Source organism: Nestor notabilis, unplaced genomic scaffold (assembly GCF_000696875.1).
Source record: "Nestor notabilis isolate BGI_N333 unplaced genomic scaffold, ASM69687v1 scaffold25255, whole genome shotgun sequence".
NCBI lineage: Eukaryota > Metazoa > Chordata > Aves > Psittaciformes > Psittacidae > Nestor > Nestor notabilis.
In genome coordinates this window covers 1-19,994 of record NW_009930130.1, presented here as the reverse complement: position 1 = coordinate 19,994, position 19,994 = coordinate 1, and the positions used below count along the sequence as shown (strand labels likewise).

General features: G+C 37.1%; 1 protein-coding gene across 1 annotated transcript; it reads left to right on the top strand.

Moving 5' to 3' along the window:
* Positions 1–1,675: 1,675 nt before the first annotated feature.
* Positions 1,676–15,748, top strand: NDC80 (NDC80 kinetochore complex component). The gene is made up of 16 exons (XM_010015279.1): positions 1,676–1,776; positions 2,243–2,329; positions 3,013–3,136; positions 3,257–3,429; positions 5,855–5,957; positions 6,759–6,848; positions 8,038–8,131; positions 9,290–9,396; positions 10,495–10,639; positions 10,920–11,125; positions 12,321–12,473; positions 12,745–12,834; positions 13,324–13,416; positions 14,331–14,461; positions 14,991–15,093; positions 15,453–15,748. Exons 1-16 carry the CDS (start codon positions 1,676–1,678, stop codon positions 15,573–15,575), a joined length of 1,923 nt encoding a protein of 640 aa, XP_010013581.1. The 3' UTR covers positions 15,576–15,748.
* Positions 15,749–19,994: the final 4,246 nt, after the last annotated feature.

The following is a 19,994-nucleotide window of genomic DNA, read 5'->3' as shown; positions in this document are numbered from 1 at the left end:
CGAAGAAAAGCCATCGCACAGCAGCGCCTCACCCGCTTACCTCCACCGCCCCGCCGCCCCTGAGCGCCGCCATCTTGTTGTACGGCCACAACCTCTCCCCCTAAGAACTTCCGGGGGAATCCGGCGCTTTGTCAGCGAGAAGCCAGCCAAGCGGAAATGACAAAACACTCCCTGCATCTCTTTACTCCTCATCCTTCTTCGTCGCTCCGCTATGACGTATGCGCTGCGGCGCGCTGCGTGACGTAGTCGGCGGGGGGATTTGAAATAGAGGGGACGGCGCCAGCGCCGCTGTCGGTAACGGTCGCGCTGTCGGGAGGGGCTCTCCGGGGCGCAGGCCTTTCCCACCGAGGAGGACAGGGACAGAGACAGGACGGGGCCGCGCCGCGCACCGGGGGAAAGGCGATTTGAGGAGGCCGGGCCCGGCGGCGAGTATCGGCGTGTTGGCGTGTAAACGCCCTTGGCTTCTCTGTTTGCGTTTGATGCGGATTAAACGCGCTGTTAATGTAAGTGGAAGCAGTTGTGCACAGTTCTGCTGCGCTCCTTCCTTTTTTCCGGCTGGCGTGTGGGCGCTAGCAAACTGCTCTTAAAGCAGCGACTTGGTATGTTAATGAAGACAATTTACTTTGCTTTGCATCGCTGGTAAAGGAGTGGAAGAATATAGATTCTTCTATGAGGTCGTGGGTAAACCAGCCTGTGGAGTGGGCCTATGCTAAACTTCTGTCATGGTCTGCGAGAACTGGAACTAGAAATGTGATTGTGAAGCATAGTTTATATTGATTGTGTGTTTTGGTAATGTTTATAATGAAGGGCTTTTTTGATTGCTTATAATTCTGCCATTTGAGCCCATCCCAAAATAGATCCTCTGTAGAGGGCAAAGGTCAGCACTTTTTTCTGGGTTAATTCTATTTACCTCAAAATCCCACTTAATGCCACTGTGCGGACAGTTCAATGCTTGCAGTTTGATTTGTATTTTGTGTGTGTAGTCTGAAGATAACCATAATGCTCCAACCCTGGAATTCTTCAAGGCCAGGTTGGACAGGGCTGTGAGCTACCTAGTGTAGTGCGAGGTGTCCCTGCCCATGGCAGGGGATTGGAACTAGATGATCTTAAGGTCCTTTCCAACCCAAACCATTCTATGATTCTGTACTATTTCAGAATAGGCTTTCTAGTCATTGTGCTATGACATTGTGAGATCATTTTGCAAAATCAATAAGTAGGCTCAGAATTAGGGCCTAAGGAATAGATGGATGCTGAAGTGCTAGGAACAGTAGTCATTTTAATGTGTCTTTCCTTCCAGCTGATTAGACTGAAAAACTTCTTAAGCCATTTTGCTTTTTGGAACCTGTAGGTTAGAAGTTACCACAGATGAGTAAAGGCAAAATAGTAGGTTTCAAAAAAGCCCTGTCACTTTCATCAATAAAACAGTTAATTTGAAAGGCTGTGGCTGCTGCTACCTAGTTCTGGAGTCTCATGAACATTTTATGTGTGTGTGTTAATTTACATTTTTTTAAGAGAACCTAATATTTTTTGGAATTGTCACACTGATTGGCCCAAAGTACTGTTCTACTTATTTGTTCTGACCTTTTATAAAGTCGTTGTGGTGTTTAAAAATGTAAATATTCTTGGATTCTGGATTTTCCAATGCTGACAGGTTTTCACTTACAGTTTAGTCACAATGAGACGAAGCTCAATTATTGCTGGCAGCGCTGGTCGGCAGTCTATGATGGCACTGCGAGTGCAGGACAACAACAAGATGGGTCTTCAAACACCCCAGATGTAAGTGTTACTTAGCATCTGGTTAAGAATAGGTATATAAAACTAACTCTAAAGAGTACTGTAGTGTATTTGGGTGTCTAAGTATCAGCTGAAAAAAAAAACACGAACAGCAAAAAGAAAACTTTCTGCAGCTAAGGATATTTGCACAAGTGATCCAGTTCTGAAAAAAATTTTCTTTAATCTATTAGTATACCCATGACATATCTCAAATTGTAATGCTTTTTCCTTACGTATTTCTTTAGAGGTGGCTGGGGGAGGGCATGTGTATGAAATGTATACTTACATTTTTTTCTTGCAGAAGAAGCCATGATAATTGACAAATAATGCATTAAAATCACTTGGTTTTTCTGAGATGCTGCTATGCTGAGGATGCTTAGGCTTATATGCATGTGTTTATAGTTTTCTTACATGAGCAAAAGATGAAATGGTAGAAATACTCACTTGAATTCTTCTCCCCATCCCTTAGGAAGGACAGAGGTACGTTTGGGAAGCTAAGCATGAGCAAACCTACACCTGGAACTTCGGAAAGGAAAGTCAGCTTTTTTGGCAAGAGGTATTAAGCACTTTGGATCACTGTAATGTAAATTAAACCAATAACACTCCCACATCATTTTGTATTCTTTGTCTCTCGACTGCTTTTTGTTACAGGGAATAATGGATCTGAGGCTAGCAAACTTTCGGGTCTGCTTTCATCCATGCTTTGATCACTAAACAATAATACTGTGGAGTAGGAATTGCTCCGAGAGCTGTTCTTCCTCTTGGGAATGATATGCACTGCAGACCTTAAGAGGTCCTCAATACATTTGCCTGTTTAAGGAAGAACAGTGTCTTCAGTACACTCTGATTTAGGTTCTCCTGTTCTCTGAGATGCAAACCTTCCAAAAGTCTATAATCTTGCAGCTTAGTTAATGGTGTTCTGTGTTCCATTGTCTTGCAAGGATCTTCTTCCATAGGACCCTGCTGTTGCAGGGAGCTACTCCTTTTAAACATTCCTTAAATACTTTAGTCTTTATATTTTGTTCAATAAACTGAAGAAGATATTCACCTAGGATGCAGTAATCCCTCTGTTGAATGTGTGCATCATGGATTCCAGGTTGCTGTTGTTTTTCCAGTCATCATAAATGAAGAGAAACCTTCAGGCATCGAAACATAAAAATAGCAATTGTAGCAACTTAAACATTAAAAAAGTCCTTTATTTGTATTGTCACAAGAACCGTATGTATTTTTTGTTCTTAGAACTAGTGGGGTTGGAGGCTCACGCAACAGTCAGTATGGTGTGTTTGGTACAGAAAAGATCAAGGATCCCAGGCCACTTCATGACAAGGCATTCATCCAACAATGTATCAAACAGCTTTGCGAGGTAACTTTTTAACTTATTCTAAATGTATGTTGTTAGGCATAAGAGGTGGTAATCAGAATATTTCTTTTTCATGGTTTCAACTTTAGATTTTTAGTGAATAATATGCCATGTTTCTTTCAGTTTCTTGGTGAGAATGGTTATGCCCATAATGTTTCCATGAAATCACTACAGTCTCCATCTGTTAAGGACTTTTTAAAAATCTTCACTTTTATCTATGGATTTCTTTGCCCTTCTTATGAACTGCCTGACTCCAAATTTGAAGAGGAAGTTCCCAAAGTTTTTAAAGAGCTGGGGTAAGATTATTATTATTAGTCTGTTATGCTAAATAGATATGACCCAGATAGAAAATTAAAAGCTAAGAATTCTGCATGATAGCTGAGGAGAATGGATAGGCTTCATTATTCCTCTGAAACTACAATGTTGTGATTACTTTGGTTAATTTTTGTTTAGCTCCAAGTTTAATCTCTGGAGTAACTAATTCTCAGACTCTATTATACATTTTGTATTTGAACTTCAAGAACTACAGGTTGTTGGAAGCTGGCTTTGTAAAGTAAAATCTAATTATTTGTTTTTATGTCTTTTAAAATTTGAAAGACAGTCGCAAATCCTCCACTCCCTGGAAGAGTTCAAAACCAGGTTGGACGGGACTTTGAGCAACCTGGTCTAGTGGAAGGTGTTCCTGCCCTTGGCAGAGGGTTGGAACTAGATGAACTTTAAGGTCCCTTCCAACCCAAACTGGTCTATGATTCTATGAAAACTTTTTTACAGACTGTTCTGGTTCATTCTGTTAAAGTCCAAGAAGTAAAAAACCAATTTCAGAATGTTTAATTAGTTAAAAATAACTTTTCCTGTAATCTCTCTGTTTGCTTTCAAAGCAGAGAGTGGAAATAATAAAAATGACCACTGAGGTGAAACAACCACTAAGTAGCTGGGTGTTGTAATCTTGTTCAGTAAGTGTTTGGAACCAGTAATCCACCAACAACCAAGAAAGATAATCCTCTGCTTAATGGTAACGGTGAATTTTCAGGTCTTGTTAAAAAAAAGTGAAGTGTATTTTCCTAGTGTAGATCTGAGCCCATGATAGTGTCAAAGCACCAGGACTCCTTAGATATAGTTATAAATCTGTTCTGTTCACTTCTCAGTATTTTAGTAAAATCTTGGTTTAACCTATAACATTTGAAACTGCTGACCTAGCTGAGATGTTGAAAAGGAGGTTGTTCTCAAGAGGCTTTGCTCTGCTACACCAAGAGTGTAATCCTCCATAAAAAGGCTTATCTTGAGAACTCCAAGTTGTCTTTTGGAAGTTAGAAAACAGACCTAAATACTTAATTTTTAAAGATTCTTAGCCGGAATGGCTCATGAGCACTTATTTATAACTATCAGTTTATCAGTAGCTTCCTATTCTATGTTCTTAAAACAACTTTGGGCAGCAGTCCCTCTAAAGGCAGAATAAAGTCTTCACTTCTGTGTTTCTTGATATATAGAAGATTGAGATAATGTTTGTAACTAGCATGTTCCATATTTTTAGTATGTTAATACTTTTATATGCAACTGTTCTAAAATTCAAAATTTTCAAAGTGCCTTTGACCCAAGAAGCAAGAATCTTGCCCTCTAAGAATGGAACTCCTGTGTACCAATTTGTTTTCGTATATTAGGAAATCCTTCAGGCTTGCACACTCAGTTTGGAAGTCTAAACATCATCTATTGACTATTACTCCCTCCCTCATGTTTGCCTTTCCTTAGGGGTCTTTGTCTCATCATGAATCACCTCATGCTTACAAGTTACCCACTCCTTTTTCCTTAGTACTGCAGTGCCCACCTTTCCTCTGTAAGGGAGGTGAAGGAGTGTATGAAGGGACTAAGGAATGTGTGAAGGAATAGTTTAAATTGCTTTTTTATGAGGCCTGAATTTTTCCTAATCCTTGAATATGCAGAAGTCCATTTCTTCAATCATTTCTTCAACAGTGAGCCAGTAGAAGGAGGTGATTGTCCCACTATACACTGACTGGTGTGGGCCCGCCTTGAACATTGTGTGCAGTTTGCAGCACCTCAGTATAAGAAGGGCAACTATTAAAGTGTGTCCAGAGGAGGGTGGCCAAGATGGTGAAAGGCCTTGAGGGCAAGACTTACAAGGAGCAACTGAGGTCACGTAGTTTGTTTAGCCTGGAGAAGAGAAGGCTGAGGGGTGACCATCACAGTCTACAGCTTCCTCAAGACAGGCAGCAGAGGCTGAGGTGCTGATCTCCCTTCTGGTGACCAGCAGTAATACACAAGAAAATGTAATGAAGCTGTGTCAGGGGAGTTTCAGATTGGACATTAGGAACAGGCTTTTCACCAAGAGGGTAGTCACTTACTCAATAGGCTCCTCAGGAAAGTGGTTGCAGCACCAACACTGTCAGAGTTCAAGAAGCATCTGGACAACGCTTAGTCATATGGTTTAGTTTTAGTAGTCCTGCAAGGAGCAGGGAGTTGGACTCAATTCTTATGGGTCACTTCCAACTTAAGATATTCTTTGAATTAGAAATGAGAAACAGTTGGTAATTGAGTAAAGTAGTGCTGTAAGAACTCAGCTTACCTCCTTTGATGTACATTATAAAGTACAATTGAATTTGTTCTTCATCTGTGCCTTGATCTACATGTAAATAGTTGGTTTCATGTCTACTTGTTTTTTGTCACTTTGCCGCAGCTATTAAAAATGTATTTTCTTTGGCTTTGTAGGTACCCCTTTGCTTTGTCAAAAAGCTCCATGTACACAGTGGGAGCACCACATACGTGGCCTCAGATTGTGGCAGCTTTAGTGTGGTTAATTGATTGTGTCAAGGTAATATTTGTCCTTTTTAAGTCACATGTTTCCACTTTTTGGGCTGGAATGTTCATTTCAATACAGATCTCTCAAATGCTTTCTAAATATTTCTTTGATATTTATATGAAGAAAAAAGTAGGTGTTCTTACCTGCTATCTGGGAGCTAGTCCTTAGCCTTACTTTTAGTACTGAGATTTTACTGTTACATTATGATATTTTTTTAACTGTGTGCACTGGATAAATTTGTGTATGAAGTGTGGGGGGAGATGATGGCTTATACGTAAAAATGTGAAAAGTTACTGGGTGTAATCATGCATCTTCTGTGCATATCATCTTATGACATGTGCCATCTTCTCCTACATTTGAAATCTAAAGTGGAATTTTCATTAGCAATTATTCAAGTGTTCTGTGATTGTTTTAGAGAGTGGGGTGGGTTTGTGTTTGGGAGGGCTTTGTTTGTTTGTTTTTTAAAGTGTTAACTCTGTTGCTGCCAGCTCAGGTCTGAGCAAAATTTGAAATCTGTGACAGAAGTTCACCACTGCTTAACTGGTCACACATAAAAATCCCATCTTTTATGCTGGAAAGACCCATTTGGCTTAGCAAGGCAATTTGAAGTTAATGCTTTTTCACCGATGCTTTTAGTCAACTAAACACAGGCATATTACCCTGTGATTGGTCACATTCTGAAGCAGCATCTTTATACCTGCTTGCTGAAATCCTAATCCAGTGTTACTCTGCTTCTTATCATGAACATGAAACTAATATGAGAACTAATGTAGATCTTCACACTTGCTTTTTGTATGCACCTGTGCCTTTTAGTTGTATGCTGCCATGAGGGAAAATGCACCATCGTTTGATGATGGACAGAACAGGGGAGGAGAGACAGATGATGGAATTGTACATAACAAGGTACCATGATTATCAGAGCTGTTCAACTGGATTTTTCCATATGCTGTAACAACACAACTTAAATATGACACAACAATTTTATCTGAGTTTGTATATTCTGTTCTGGTTTATATTCACAGAGTTCTCTAGGAAGTATAGTCTCATTATACAAAAGTCTGATCAACTAGTTTTACAGAGTATAGTCTAAAGACAGTGACTTCATTATAAATATGGTGGCTTTTGCAAATAGCTACTCAGTTCACTGTTTAAAAATTGGTCATAATACTTAATTTTTGAGCCACAGAATAGTGTGGCAATGTAATTCAGGCACTTAAAAATCCATCAGCTTGCTTTCTTTAAAATTTATCATAGACTATTAGTACTTCTCAGATTTAACTTGGGGTCAACCCACAGCAGATGTTTGGAAAGGATTGTATGATGTGCAAAAAATCAAATTAAATCAGAATTTTAGACCAAGGTTACAAATCTGACAGTTGACAAGTAAAAATGCTTTAAAACTTACACCCCAATACATATGCATATCTGTTGAAACAAAATTTACAATACTGTTGTAATTGCTTCTGAAAGATCTGTAATTTAAAGTATCCAGTAAATTCTTCTTGCATAAACTTTAACTGTAGATCAGTACTCTTGACATCTGCATATCTGAAATATAGTGATCATATTTAGCTCTGTTAAACAGATCTACAGTTTTCACAAACTAGCATGAGAGGATCATATGCTTCAAGATAATAAATTCTTAAATATTGTATCTACTGTTATTGTTAGGTATTGCAGAAAAATGTATTGAGTATTTCCTTTCTTAATGTGAATTCTAGGCTTCACCTTTTGCCAGGATATAATCTGTTGATGTTCTGTGTTTTAAGAGAGGGGGAAATATGTTGATTTGTTGATGGTGGTTTTTTTTCCTTCCCTTTTTATTTTCTTTTTTCTTATTTTTCTTTCTTTTTTCTTTCTTTTTTCTTTCCTTTTTCTCTTCCCCTTCCTCCTTTCTTCTCCCTTCCTTCTTCTTCTCCCTTCCTTCTTCTTCTCCCTTCCTTCTTTTTTTTTTTTTTTTTTAGAAGTGCAGTCAAACATGTGAAAGATTTTTTATGTAAGTTCAATCCCATGGGTTGAGTAGATTTAGACTATGTAGATATTTTACAGCCCTTTCAGTTGTTGAAATGAAAACTTTTTAAACTGTTTTCAGGTTTTTATGGATTATTGTGTGAAGTGCTATGAGCAGTTCATGAAAGGGGGAGATACTTTTGAAGAATTGGATGCGGAAGTGCAGTCAAAATTAAGTAAGTTCTCACGTTTTAATGAAGAATTTCTGTTACTAGTTTCTTTCCTCTTAGCAGCAGTTATGCTCAGCTTACACGTGAAAGCGATCTGAAGTAGGGGAAGCCAAAATTCCCACGTACCTTTCAGTCACTCTGACTCGATGCTTCCTTTTTTATGCATTGTTACCAGTACAGACAGATGGATCATGCTCTGCTATCAGCTATCAGTTACCTGTGTAACCCTATTGTTTTCATGGCTTTGTGACAGAAAAGCCATATACAGTTCTTCAGATTCAAATTCCATCCATGCAGATGTTCTTGTCTGTCTGACAAAATTAACAGTTAAAAAAAGAAATATATTACCAGAGTGTGCACATTTGATGAATAAGGAAGTTCAGCTTCTAAAAGTTCTGAAAACAGCTTGCAAGTGTACCAAACTGTTGTTAAGGTTCCCATGTATGATTCACCATGCAACCTTGTTTATCGTCATGGAGATGGAAAAGTAAGTTTGTTTTTTGGGTTTTTTTTAATTGTTTCATCACCTACAGAAATACAAATAGAATATGAAAACAAGGAGGAAAAATAGTTCTTGCGTTCTGTGCCCTACTATGAAAAGCCAGACTAAAGACACTTCTATTGCAAGCTGGAGTCATCAGTTGGAGAGATAACAAGCTACCAGATTATTAGATATTAGCAGGAAAATGTAAACATGCCGTTGTTTAGCAAACACTGAGGAAAGTAAGGGAAAAAATGTCTCGAGAGGCAAGGAAGTACGCAGATGAGAAAGGAGTATACAAATCAGCCTACCTTGTGAACCTGGAATAGATGGAACTTGCCTAACAAACACCATCTTGTAGTGTGGGCTATATGACAGTTTGGAAACTGACCTCGCATGTGTGATTTTAACCTCTTAAGAAGTAAGTTTTCAGTCCTTATGTCATATCTTGTTTGTTTAGGTTTTTTTGCCTATTTGCTTTGCAGTGGAAGTGTGCAAGGTTTTTCTGATGGCTTTGTTAGAAGTTTTGGTTGGGTTCGTTTGCTGGTGGTTTTGTTTCTTTAAAATAATTGTCCAGATAATGGGTATTTACTGTGCTGAAGCTAAAGCACAGATACTCAGATTAGGTGATGATATTCAGTGAGATTAATTTGTAACTTCCACCCTTTTTCCCCCCACACCAGAGGATTTATTTAATATAGATGAATTCCAGATAGAAAGTTTAACAGCTGACAACAAAAGGCTTCATGAAGAGATTGCAAGATTAGAAAAAGAAAAGGAAAACGAGCCGGTTAGTAAATTACATCTACACTTGTTTAAATGGTGGAGGTGAATTTTCTGTTATTGACCATTATTAATTGTTGTTAAGCACAGATACTGGTGATATATTGAAAAAAATGTAAAATTATTTTCAGTGCCCTGAGATTTTAATTAGGTTAGGTTATTACAGATTCTGTACCATTAACTCAAGGCATTTACTGTGGAATCTTCAATCACTCTTTGATATTGTGCAGATATTTTCAGGTAATGAAATCTTGCATTGACTGAAATATTAATAGGATAGTTGAACCAGTTTTTCTGAACGTCAACATTATTTTTTCAAAACATGTTGGTATGAGAACTCCTTAGGAATCAGAAGGACTTTTTATAAGAGCAAGTAGTGACAGGACAAGGGGTAGTGGCCTTATACTGAAAGAGGGTAGATTTAAGTATTAGGAAGAAATTCTTCACTATGGGGGTGGTGAGGCACTAGAACAGGTGCCCAGAGAAGCTGTGGCTGCCCCATCCCTGGCGGTGTTCAAGTCCAGGTTGGACGGCACTTTGAGCAACCTGGTCTAGTGGAAGATGTTCCTCCCTGTGGCAGGCGGGTTGGAACTGGATGATCTTTAAGATGCCTTCCAACCCAAACCAGTCTATGATTCAACAGTAACTATATTTTTTAGAGAAAATTTTTTTGTTCAAAAAGTTGGATTCTGCTTTTAATACATCATTAGTACAAAAATAGTTTAGTGGCTGTGCAGCTGGCAAATTGAGACTCCTGTCTACTGTGCAAAATGGGCTCATTATGTTCCCAGCTTTCCATAGTTTTCTGCCCTTTGTGTATTATTATACTTAAGCTGTGAATTACCTGTATTTATTAATGCAATGCCTGATGCAAATCAAAGACTAAATGCGAGAGCTATGGTACAAACCATATTTTCAGACCTTTTTGTTATTACCTTAAAGATACTTAACTTGATTCAGCTGTCACAGATACAATTTGTTAAAGTTCTTTAATTTTATATTTATACTATTGAAGTTTACCGATTAATCTATTGTCTTGTCTGGAAAGCAAGAACATTATTTTAGATAAATATAATAATGGCTGTTCTTTCAATCCATTTACTAGGATCGTAGAGTATCACTACGAAATGTGAAAGCATCTCTTCAAGCAGACGTCCAGAAATACCAGGCTTATTTGGCTAATCTGGAATCTCATATAGCCATCCTTGATCAAAAAATGAAAGGTGTTAATGAGGAAGTTGAGACAGCGGGTAAGAAGGCTTTGGTCACAAATGCAATAGTGAAGCTAGAAATAGGTTTAAAATAATTGTAATTCTCAATGTCAGGATAGAGAGAGACACTTATTTTATGATGATGGCACAAATAACTTTGCAAAATGGATTGCTAGTAGTGGTTGTTATTTGGCTGATAGCTGCTTGTACACCAGAGTAATTGAATAGTTATTATTTACTAATAAAAATACAGAGACATGTGGTTTAACTATATACGCTGGTATTTTACATACATTTCACAAATGTTTTGTAAACTTAGAAATGGAAGTGGAAGCTATGAAGCAGGAGAATGCCCGGCTCCAGCACATCTTCGATAACCAAAAGTACTCAGTTGCGGACATTGAGAGAATAAATCATGAGAGAAATGAGTTGCAGCAAACCATTAACAAGCTAACTAAGGAAGTGGAAGCAGAAGAACATCAGCTGTGGAATGAAGAACTGAAATATGCTAGGAATAAAGAGGCGGTATGTGAAAACCTTACTACACTGAGAGGTGTCTATCAGTTTTCATCATGCAAGCTTAAATATGGGACTTGGACTATTGCTAACTTCTTTCCTAAATAATCTTAACAGCAGCATTGATATGTCTTAATAGTCTAAAGTGACAAGAATGGGTTCTGTTTACAATCTCACTGAAAAAATGTGAGATGGTTGCCTTAGTTTTGTGGGGTTCTTTTTTTCTCCTTTTCTGTTTTGACCATAATGGAGCTGTATTCTTTCAGGTTTGGGGTTTTTTTTTCCTGCATCACAAGGGACATAGCTGAAATGTGCCCCACTGTCAGCTCTCGCTGTTATAGCATCAAGAACTTCAACATTAGCAATTTCAGGCTAATGTTAAGATTTCGTGGCAAGGAAGTAATGCAAAACTAGAGCTTTAAATCAGTATCTGCATGCATTTAGTGCCAGATTAGTCCTTTATATGGAAGGCGTAATAGCTTTTAAGGGCCAAATTCAGTTCCCTCAAACAGAATGAAAGGATGTGGTTCTATACATGGTGGGATTTAAAAGCTTCTGCTTTGCTAGATGGAGAACTAAAGAACTTGCATTTGGCAGGGTTACCCTTTATCAAACACTTGGTATTAAGTTAAATTCCTCATACTGTGAAAGTATGAAGCACATAAAACTATAAAAAGTACTTCTGGGTTTTGGCGTTCGCATGTAAATGGCACTCATTAATCAGAACACAGAGCATTTAATAAGTTCCGTCTAGAGGTATGCTTAAATGTTCTTAGGATATGCATCCTTTCCTGTCAAAACTAACAAGGAAAGCATATCAACATGATGACTGATCATTGTTTTAGTTATCTGTATTCTTTTCAAGCATTCTTTCTCCTTCCTTATCAACTACTCCTCAAAAAGCTGAGGCAGCAAAAAATACAGCAGATAATTAGGGAAAAACCACAGGTGAAACCATTCAGTCTCACACACGCTGGAAACCTTGAAGAGCAAATTCTGAAAGAATCATAAAACAGCACTTAATCCAAGCAGTGTAAACTGCTGGACTGTCAGTACTTACAGCTTCTGCATACTGTGGCATGACATGGAATCATGTTTCTACACAGCAACTCAGGAATCTGTTTAAACCTCTACATGTATAATTTTTGCAAAGCTTTTCACTTGTATTTTCTGTATGATTTTTGCCCTTTTCTCCTCTGAGCAGATTGAAATGCAACTGGCAGAGTACCATAAACTGGCTCGAAAGCTGAAATTAATTCCAGTAAGTGCTGAGAATTCCAAAGGTCACGATTTTGAGATTCAGTTTAATCCTGATGCAGGACCAAGTTGCCTAGTCAAATACAGAACTCAGATCAAGGTAAGTAGAGTCAACACCAAGTGTTTCTGTTACCACTCACAAAAAAAATGTTTATTTGGAAGTGCTGAAAGGTCTCTCTTAACCTCTCCATGAAACTTAATTGAAAAGGCTTGTGTGATGTATTGCCATAACTACACTAATATAGGAAGGAAAATTGGTGTTAGAGGGTATAGCAGCCTAAATAAAAACAGGAGAGGGAAGAGATGTACTGAGATACATCTTAGTTCAAACTAAAAAATTCCATTAACCAGATCTTATATGTGTATTACAGGGTCCCCTTATGGAGATCATAAACCAGACTGAGGAAGAAATTAGGAAAGCTACTCAACAGAAAATGGCTTTGGAAGATACTTTGGAACAGGTCTGTTAGTTAATGAAGATTAGGACTAAAATACTATAATGTTTCCTGGTGGTCTCATTTGGCCTTTTGCATGGGTGAAATGTGGTGTGGTGGGTTGGTTTTGTTGGGTTTTCTTGTTGGGTTGAGATGGGGTTTTATGGGGTGGAAGGAGAGTACTATGAGAAGATTGCTTTCATTATGATGAAACCTAAAAGTTTTTGTGAGACTTAGGGTCTCCTCCTGTTGGTTTAAATACTATGTATTCCCCGCATTGAGGATTTCACAGCTTACATATATTTGACCATAAACATTGGAAAGATTTGGCTTTAGTAATTTGCCCATTCCAGTCTCTTGTGTGGCTGACAAGTTGTCATCAGGAAGATTTTTTTTAGCAATATTGGGTTCAGGATGGTTTAAATATTTCTAGGCTACCACGTGTTGCTTGTGATGGCATGGGTTCTTTTTGAATTCTTTTTGAATTATATTTTCTTGGTCATGTTTTCATTTTAGATGAATGTAATGGTAGTAGACAAGAAAAGCAGTGTGAAAACACTGAAAGAAGAAGCTGAAAAGCTGGATGATCTTTACCATCAGAAGCTTAAGGTAGAGCTTTTTAATTTGATGACAATCTATCCTTAATGATATCCTTAATATTTGTATTTATACTTAAGTTTTAGGTTTGCATTTTTTTTTGTTTGGACCTCTCGCCTTACCTTGTTCCATTCCTCTTGCAGGATTCTCTAATTCTTTTCAGAAATATTTCTGTGCTACCCTAAGTGAGCCAGTTTTCACTTTACTGTAAGAGAATCTGGCATCATACTTCGGCAGATTCTGTAAATCATAAGCTGATAAAGTCAGTAATAAAAGTAATGGAAGTCATTTCCTGACCTCAGGATTTCTCAAAGCACATGCTTGAAGGAGATTTTAGAGTTAACAGAATCTGCCTTGTCTAATTCAGTTTGTATATATTAAATACATTTACAGGGTTTAGTAAACATGTTCAATCACATTAAAAACTAAGGAAGAAATTACTTGACTAAAAGCACACTAAATGTTGTAATAATATAAAACTGCTGCTTCCTTGTTTTGGGTTTTTTTTTTTTTTTCGTCCCCAGTGAGGGTGCGGTCCCTATCCTAAGTGGCTACTTCAGTACCTCCCAACTATCAGCATGGCTTTGGCGAGGCTGTGGTGCCCAGGAGAAAAATGCTTTTTGAACTAAGCTAATATTTCATATAACTGCTCTTCCACATCAAATTCCTGACCTATAACCACAAATAGGGTTATTTAATTGCTAATGTTTTTGCTTAGGTGGCTGAGGGCAATTCATTTAGTTTATACCTGAAACTTTATGTTTGGGGGCATGTCCTTGTTTAGTTTTCTTAGTTCTGAGTTTGGAGTTCCTTTTTTAAATTCTGAATTCAAGTATCAGAATGTAATCAGATAATGTAAATGAGGAAAAAAATCCTAATTAGTCCTGAGTTATGCAATTTATATATTTTTCCTCTTATGTTTACAGGAGGCAGAAGAGGAAGAGCAAAAATGTGCAAGTGAACTGGAATTGTTAGAGAAGCATAAACAATTACTTGAGAGTGGAGTCAATGAAGGTCTCAGCGAAGCCACAAATGAATTGCATGACCTTCAACGACAGTAAGGCCCATAACTTCAAGTTGTTTGTGTAGTTTATTTTGGGGTTTATGTGTTCTAAGGATAAAGACATTTTCTTGAATCCTGGCATAAAATTCCTTGCTAAGCTGCTACCCATTTCAGTATATTAATTTCACAAATTCATACATTTAGTATTTTGCTATAATATTTCTCTGCTGTATCAGAACTCCTGATACCCATGTAATTTTCTTTTCATATATATGGTTGTAGTAAAGAAATTAGTTTGTTTCCAAACTTATGTGACAGCTACATTTTTACAGCCCTACAGTCTGGAAGAACTGTTCTGGCTCTAGTCTGACTCTAAGGCACTTTGTTTCTTACTGGTTAGCAGAATACAGTCCTTTTTCTTCTAACTCAAGTATTAATGTATAAATCTAACTTGGTTCAAGTTAAGACTAGTAGAAAAAAATTATTGCTAAAGATGACTATAGATGAGACTTGAAGTGATTGTTTTAAATGTCAGGAATTTAATAATTATGGACATGACTTTCTGAGTGCCTTTACTTTTCAGGTATCAAGTTGTTCTGCAAACAACAACAGAAGAGAGAAGGAAAGCTGGTGATAACTTGCATCGTCTTTTAGAAGTGATTGCTAGTCATGTACTATCCACAGAGGTAAGCTAAAACTTGATATTCCTAATGAATTCTTTCTAGAAACATTTGCAACTGCAGCTAAACACATGGAAATTAGAACTTTTTCCAATAAAGTAACAGTTTTTAGAGCTGCTTTACTGAGTCTGTGGATTCTAGTTAAATAAATTTGTTGACAAAACCTTTGGCACAAGTAATCAGAACTGATCATTAAATTTCAGCAATAACATCCTGTCAAGTTTAATCTGCTTCTAGCAGACATCTTTCAAATAAGTGTTTAACTGAAATCACTTAACCTGTTCAATGACTGCTTAAAATCCTTTAGCAGAACAAGTTCAATAGAGACCATGATAGTTCTAATAAACTTTCTATAACTCTTCTAGAAATATCTTGAAGAACAGAATGTGAAAATTGAGAAAGACTATAAGGAATTCACATCTGAAGATCTATTGTCAACCTTGACGGGAATTCTAGATAGTTATAAAAAGAAGGCTGAAAGTCTATAATTGCCAAAAAGATGAAGATGAAAATTTCTGAAGCTCTGGTATGATGTCTTCTAAAAGGATGGGTTCTTCTTGCGTTCAGCAGCGAAACTGGTTTTAAGTGTAAAGAAATGTTTGTATGAACTTCCTTTTGTTTTATGGACACAAATACATTAAAAAATTAACCAATATATTTGCCTTTTCTTAGAAAAGGCTTTGCTTACACTTCCTCCTTGCTATGTATTAAACATGATTATAAACATCTGTTACAACTGTGAAACAACTGAATTTCATTTTTCTTTATAATAAAATAATTTATCTTCTGGGGACATTAGTAAGACAAGAGTGTAGTTAACTTGTTAACAGTTACAAGTCAGAGTGGACTTAAAGATAGAATTGCAAGTGACAGCACAAATGCAGAGGGAAGTGACAACTTGAAATACTGCTACTTAAAAATAACTACTGTTTTTTGTAATTGTATAAGATTTCTAACAAAAAAGTTATACTTTCCCTTCTAGAGTATAGCTTGTGTGTTTCCTAATATACGTGTATAGTTAGCACATACACATGACTGCATATCCATCCCCAAGCCTTTCTTGTAGCAGCAAGATCAAATGTAAGTGTATTTCAGTCTGCATCTTGTTCAGTTATCTATGAAACTGCCCAGAGACCACGCTGTACATACTGTACTTTTTTAACCAAAACCTCTTTAAAAAGATTAGTAGTTACACTGTAGTCTTGTGATAGTCTATTAGTCTAGAGAAGGGTAGTCAGTTTGAAAACAAAGCTGTCTCTAACTGCTGATAGTCCCAGATGAAACCTCACTGTACTACTTGAATGTGTAAACTAGAGATAACTTTAAGTAGGGCAACGTGAATTCTGGCAATATAGCTAGTCAGTTGTAGATTTAGTTAATGTTTGATACATCAAAATGGTCCAAAATGAGTCTGCATTCTTAAGATAGACCAGTAGGCCAGGCTCAGTTTTATTTTTCTTCCTCAGTAATATCACAGTAAAATTAGTGCATGGGGAACTCCAATCCAAATACATTGAAGAAAATGTAACCCATCTCTTGAACATATTCTTCATTGTTCAGCACTATGTGGAAGTAGTATCTTACCGTACTCATACATGTATATACCTTTGTTTGGGGGGTGGAGAGAGAGAAGAAAAAAGTAATAAAAATTCAGCATTTATGTCTTGGTTAGTTTAGTTTATGATAGCATTTTGTAATAAAAGTATTGAAGTATTTCGGTGTTTTAAGAGTTCAGTAATAAATATCATTGATTTGAAAAAAAAATTACAACTCTGCAGTCTGAAAAAAGGGGTTTAGCAGCCAATAGTTAAATTAAGTTGTTCCTTAGTTCTATAATTAGATAAAATATTTGAATGAAACATGGATCCCTAGGATATACAGCAAAACTTAAGCTGGACCAAAACTTAATCTGAACACAGGCTGCAAATTGAAACCAAATTATCTTTAGTTCTAAGCTATTTTTGCATAGGATATATAAAACTCTTTAACATAGTGTGTGACTCTTCTGGCTCTGGTGTAAGTATTTTATTTTAGATATTATGATAATGGTAGCGTTATTTAAGCTTCTAACTTTCTGTTCTTTTGTAGTACTGCAGACATTTAATTTGACAGCTATAACAGTTTTCTGCCAGGTGGGTAGTATTTCTGCTTCCTTCTGTGATCCTCTTTTCTCTTTTTTTGTAACTGCCTGGTCCTTATCAAATCTCAGTTCCTTCTCTGTAGAAGCTTTCTAAAGCAATATTCTTCTAATTAAGGAAAACTGTGAGCCACACAGAAAAATCATGTTCCTTTAAAATATGTGTTTATTTAGGGACTATTGATAGCTGTTTGTCTCTGCTTCTGTAACTGACTGTTCTTGTGTTTATTAGTATCCACAGGTTCTTTGCCATGTGAGGTAGTCAGTAGACTGAGTAAATGAAAGCAAAATAAATGTCATTTCCAAGGACTAATACTAACCTAATGGTAGTGGATTAAAAAGAATCAAGGTCACGACAACTTTTTTTCATATACTGGCAAATGTAATATTCTGAAATTAACCTTCTGTAATAAAAAGTCCACATTTGTAATGATGGCAGCATGTTTTTGTTATTGGGCCGTACTGATCTGTATGTCAGTTAAACTGAGTTGACTCTAAAACCAGCTCAGGCTCTGACCAAGGTTCTGTAAAATACTGTGGTGATTTTTATGTCATAGTACAACACAGATTAACATCGGCCTGTGTGTACTAGGTGATGTCTCTAAACATTTTAGAATGGAGGGAATTTTTCAATGCTTCCTGAACATGACTTCTGTGTGATATTTGAAGTCAGGTCATCAGTTATTTTTTTATTTGTATTCTGGAATATGACTTTCAAATTTAGACAATAGATGCTAAAACATAATTACTGCTCTTGATATTGGTTGTTTTGTTTCCTTTTTATTTTTTTTGTTACCAGAATGTACCACTGGCACCTGGTACATTTCAGTAGCATGAGTAATTTGTAATTGCTTTTGGCTTTTGTGTGGATACAGTTCCCTCACTTGTTGCTAGTGTATCTTTTGTACAGTTTACTTAATATGCCTTAAGTTTATGTATATTTACACTTAATAAAACTTCTTAAACCTCTTTCTCTGAAGGATAGATTCCTACTGCAAGTATAGAAACATGGCATAAAAAGCACAATTAACTTGATTTTTCCAGGAGGGACTATGTAATTATCTTAGCGGCAGGTACTAATTCCCTGACTATCCTTGCTATTAAATGTGCATTGCGTAGAAGAAAATTATAGAAACATCTCTTTCCTATAAATTGCAAAGGAATAAAATTTGTCTTTTAAAAACCTTTTAAAAAAATAGATGGATTTTTTAAAACTCTAAGGAACAGAAGTCCAAGCTACTTTGACAACTGATTTATGCATCAAGATATTCCTTTGGCATTAATCTTCCCAACCAAACATTTGCTCTCTCAAGCATTAAAGGATTTCTTCCTTTATATGACCACTCTTGACTTTTTTTATTTTAACTTTTAATCTAGTTATAAAAAGCTGACACTTAATGCTATAGAAGTACGGTAGAACTGTGTTTATAGCTTTGTTCCTCACTGGAGTTTTACATTTCAGGTGCTTGTTGAAAGTTCTTGATGGTATCCATTCCTTTTGAAGGAATGAAAGGAGCACAGAAGTCTCACACAGGCCTCTGTGTCCCTCACTGGATGAGGGACTACCACTGCCTTGGCCAATGTCATATCTCGGGGAAGTCCACTGGCACCTTCAGACCTGTACCAGGAGACTGCTCAGTCAGTCTGTGAAAATTCTTCATTTTACAGGCTTTTTCTGTAGAACTTGATTTGGCTCCAGGATTTTTCTAGCAGATGCCAGTTAGCATCAGTACAATAGCAAGACCTGGGAGAAGAGTCTCTGCACACAGTTTTGCTGTCTAGTTTTTACATTTTCAGATTAAAAGTTTCCTAGAGGAATAAAAGGCAGTTGTTACTTATCACAGGTCAGGCAACAGTAAAGAATGCGAAGCAGAGAAAATGGTCTAGCTTTATTGCTCACACTTGAGACTATCCATGGTGATTTGTAGAACTCGTTAAGAACTCGCCAACAAAGTTGACAAGCAGGTATTCTTTATTGCAGCGCTGGGAGACACAGGGGATATCTCCTCCTAATGTGTGTCTCGTTTAACCATCAAACAGACCGTGATTAGATTGTTGCTTAACATACATATTCATTACATTTCCGATACATGTCGTACATATGCATTAGTTGTCCGAGAGCTGTTTTACATAATTCCATGCCTATTTTCACATGCACATAACAACGTGGTAGTGGTCTTCGGTGGTCATTTACTTCTTCCAACCATCTTCATCACTTGCCCGTTCCTTGAACCCTTGTTCTGGAAGTCTTTGAAGCATGCGCAGTAGATAAATGCTTACACCAGCTTAATTAGTTTGGTAACACCACTGACATGAGCGAGTGATTTCTCCTCGTCCTTCTACTTATCAGTTAACTTCGCTACAGCACCTCCTGAACATCTGCTGGTTTCAGATACTCCTGAGCTACAGTCCTGTTTTGGTTACAATAAATTTTGTCCAAAGGTCATAAGGTCCTAAAACTGTCAGCTACAATGATTTATCTTATACAAGGATCCTTTTATTCTCTTTTAATTGGGCTTTTTAGGTTTGGAAAGTTTTGTTGTTATGTACAAAGCCACCAAACTTAAAGTTACTTAAAACTTAATTTTCTTATTTTACAAAGGATTATATTTCATTTTGTACTTCCTTGTCTCAATGGTAATGATCTGACCATGGGGTACCACATAAAACATGACAGATGGCAGGTCTGTTGTGCTCCGCTCCCTGTTGGAGAGCAGACCATTCTGACCAATTGCCGAGGTATCTCCCGAGAGGAGGCCTTGAACAGCGG

Bases quoted from the DNA above. Each gene is read 5' to 3' on its own strand.
- NDC80 (XM_010015279.1), top strand. From the start codon at position 1,676: ATGAGACGAAGCTCAATTATTGCTGGCAGCGCTGGTCGGCAGTCTATG. The intron at 3,430-5,854 runs GTAAGATTATTA...TTGGCTTTGTAG, and splicing joins AAAGTTTTTAAAGAGCTGGG to GTACCCCTTTGCTTTGTCAA. The intron at 10,640-10,919 runs GTAAGAAGGCTT...TTGTAAACTTAG, and splicing joins TGAGGAAGTTGAGACAGCGG to AAATGGAAGTGGAAGCTATG.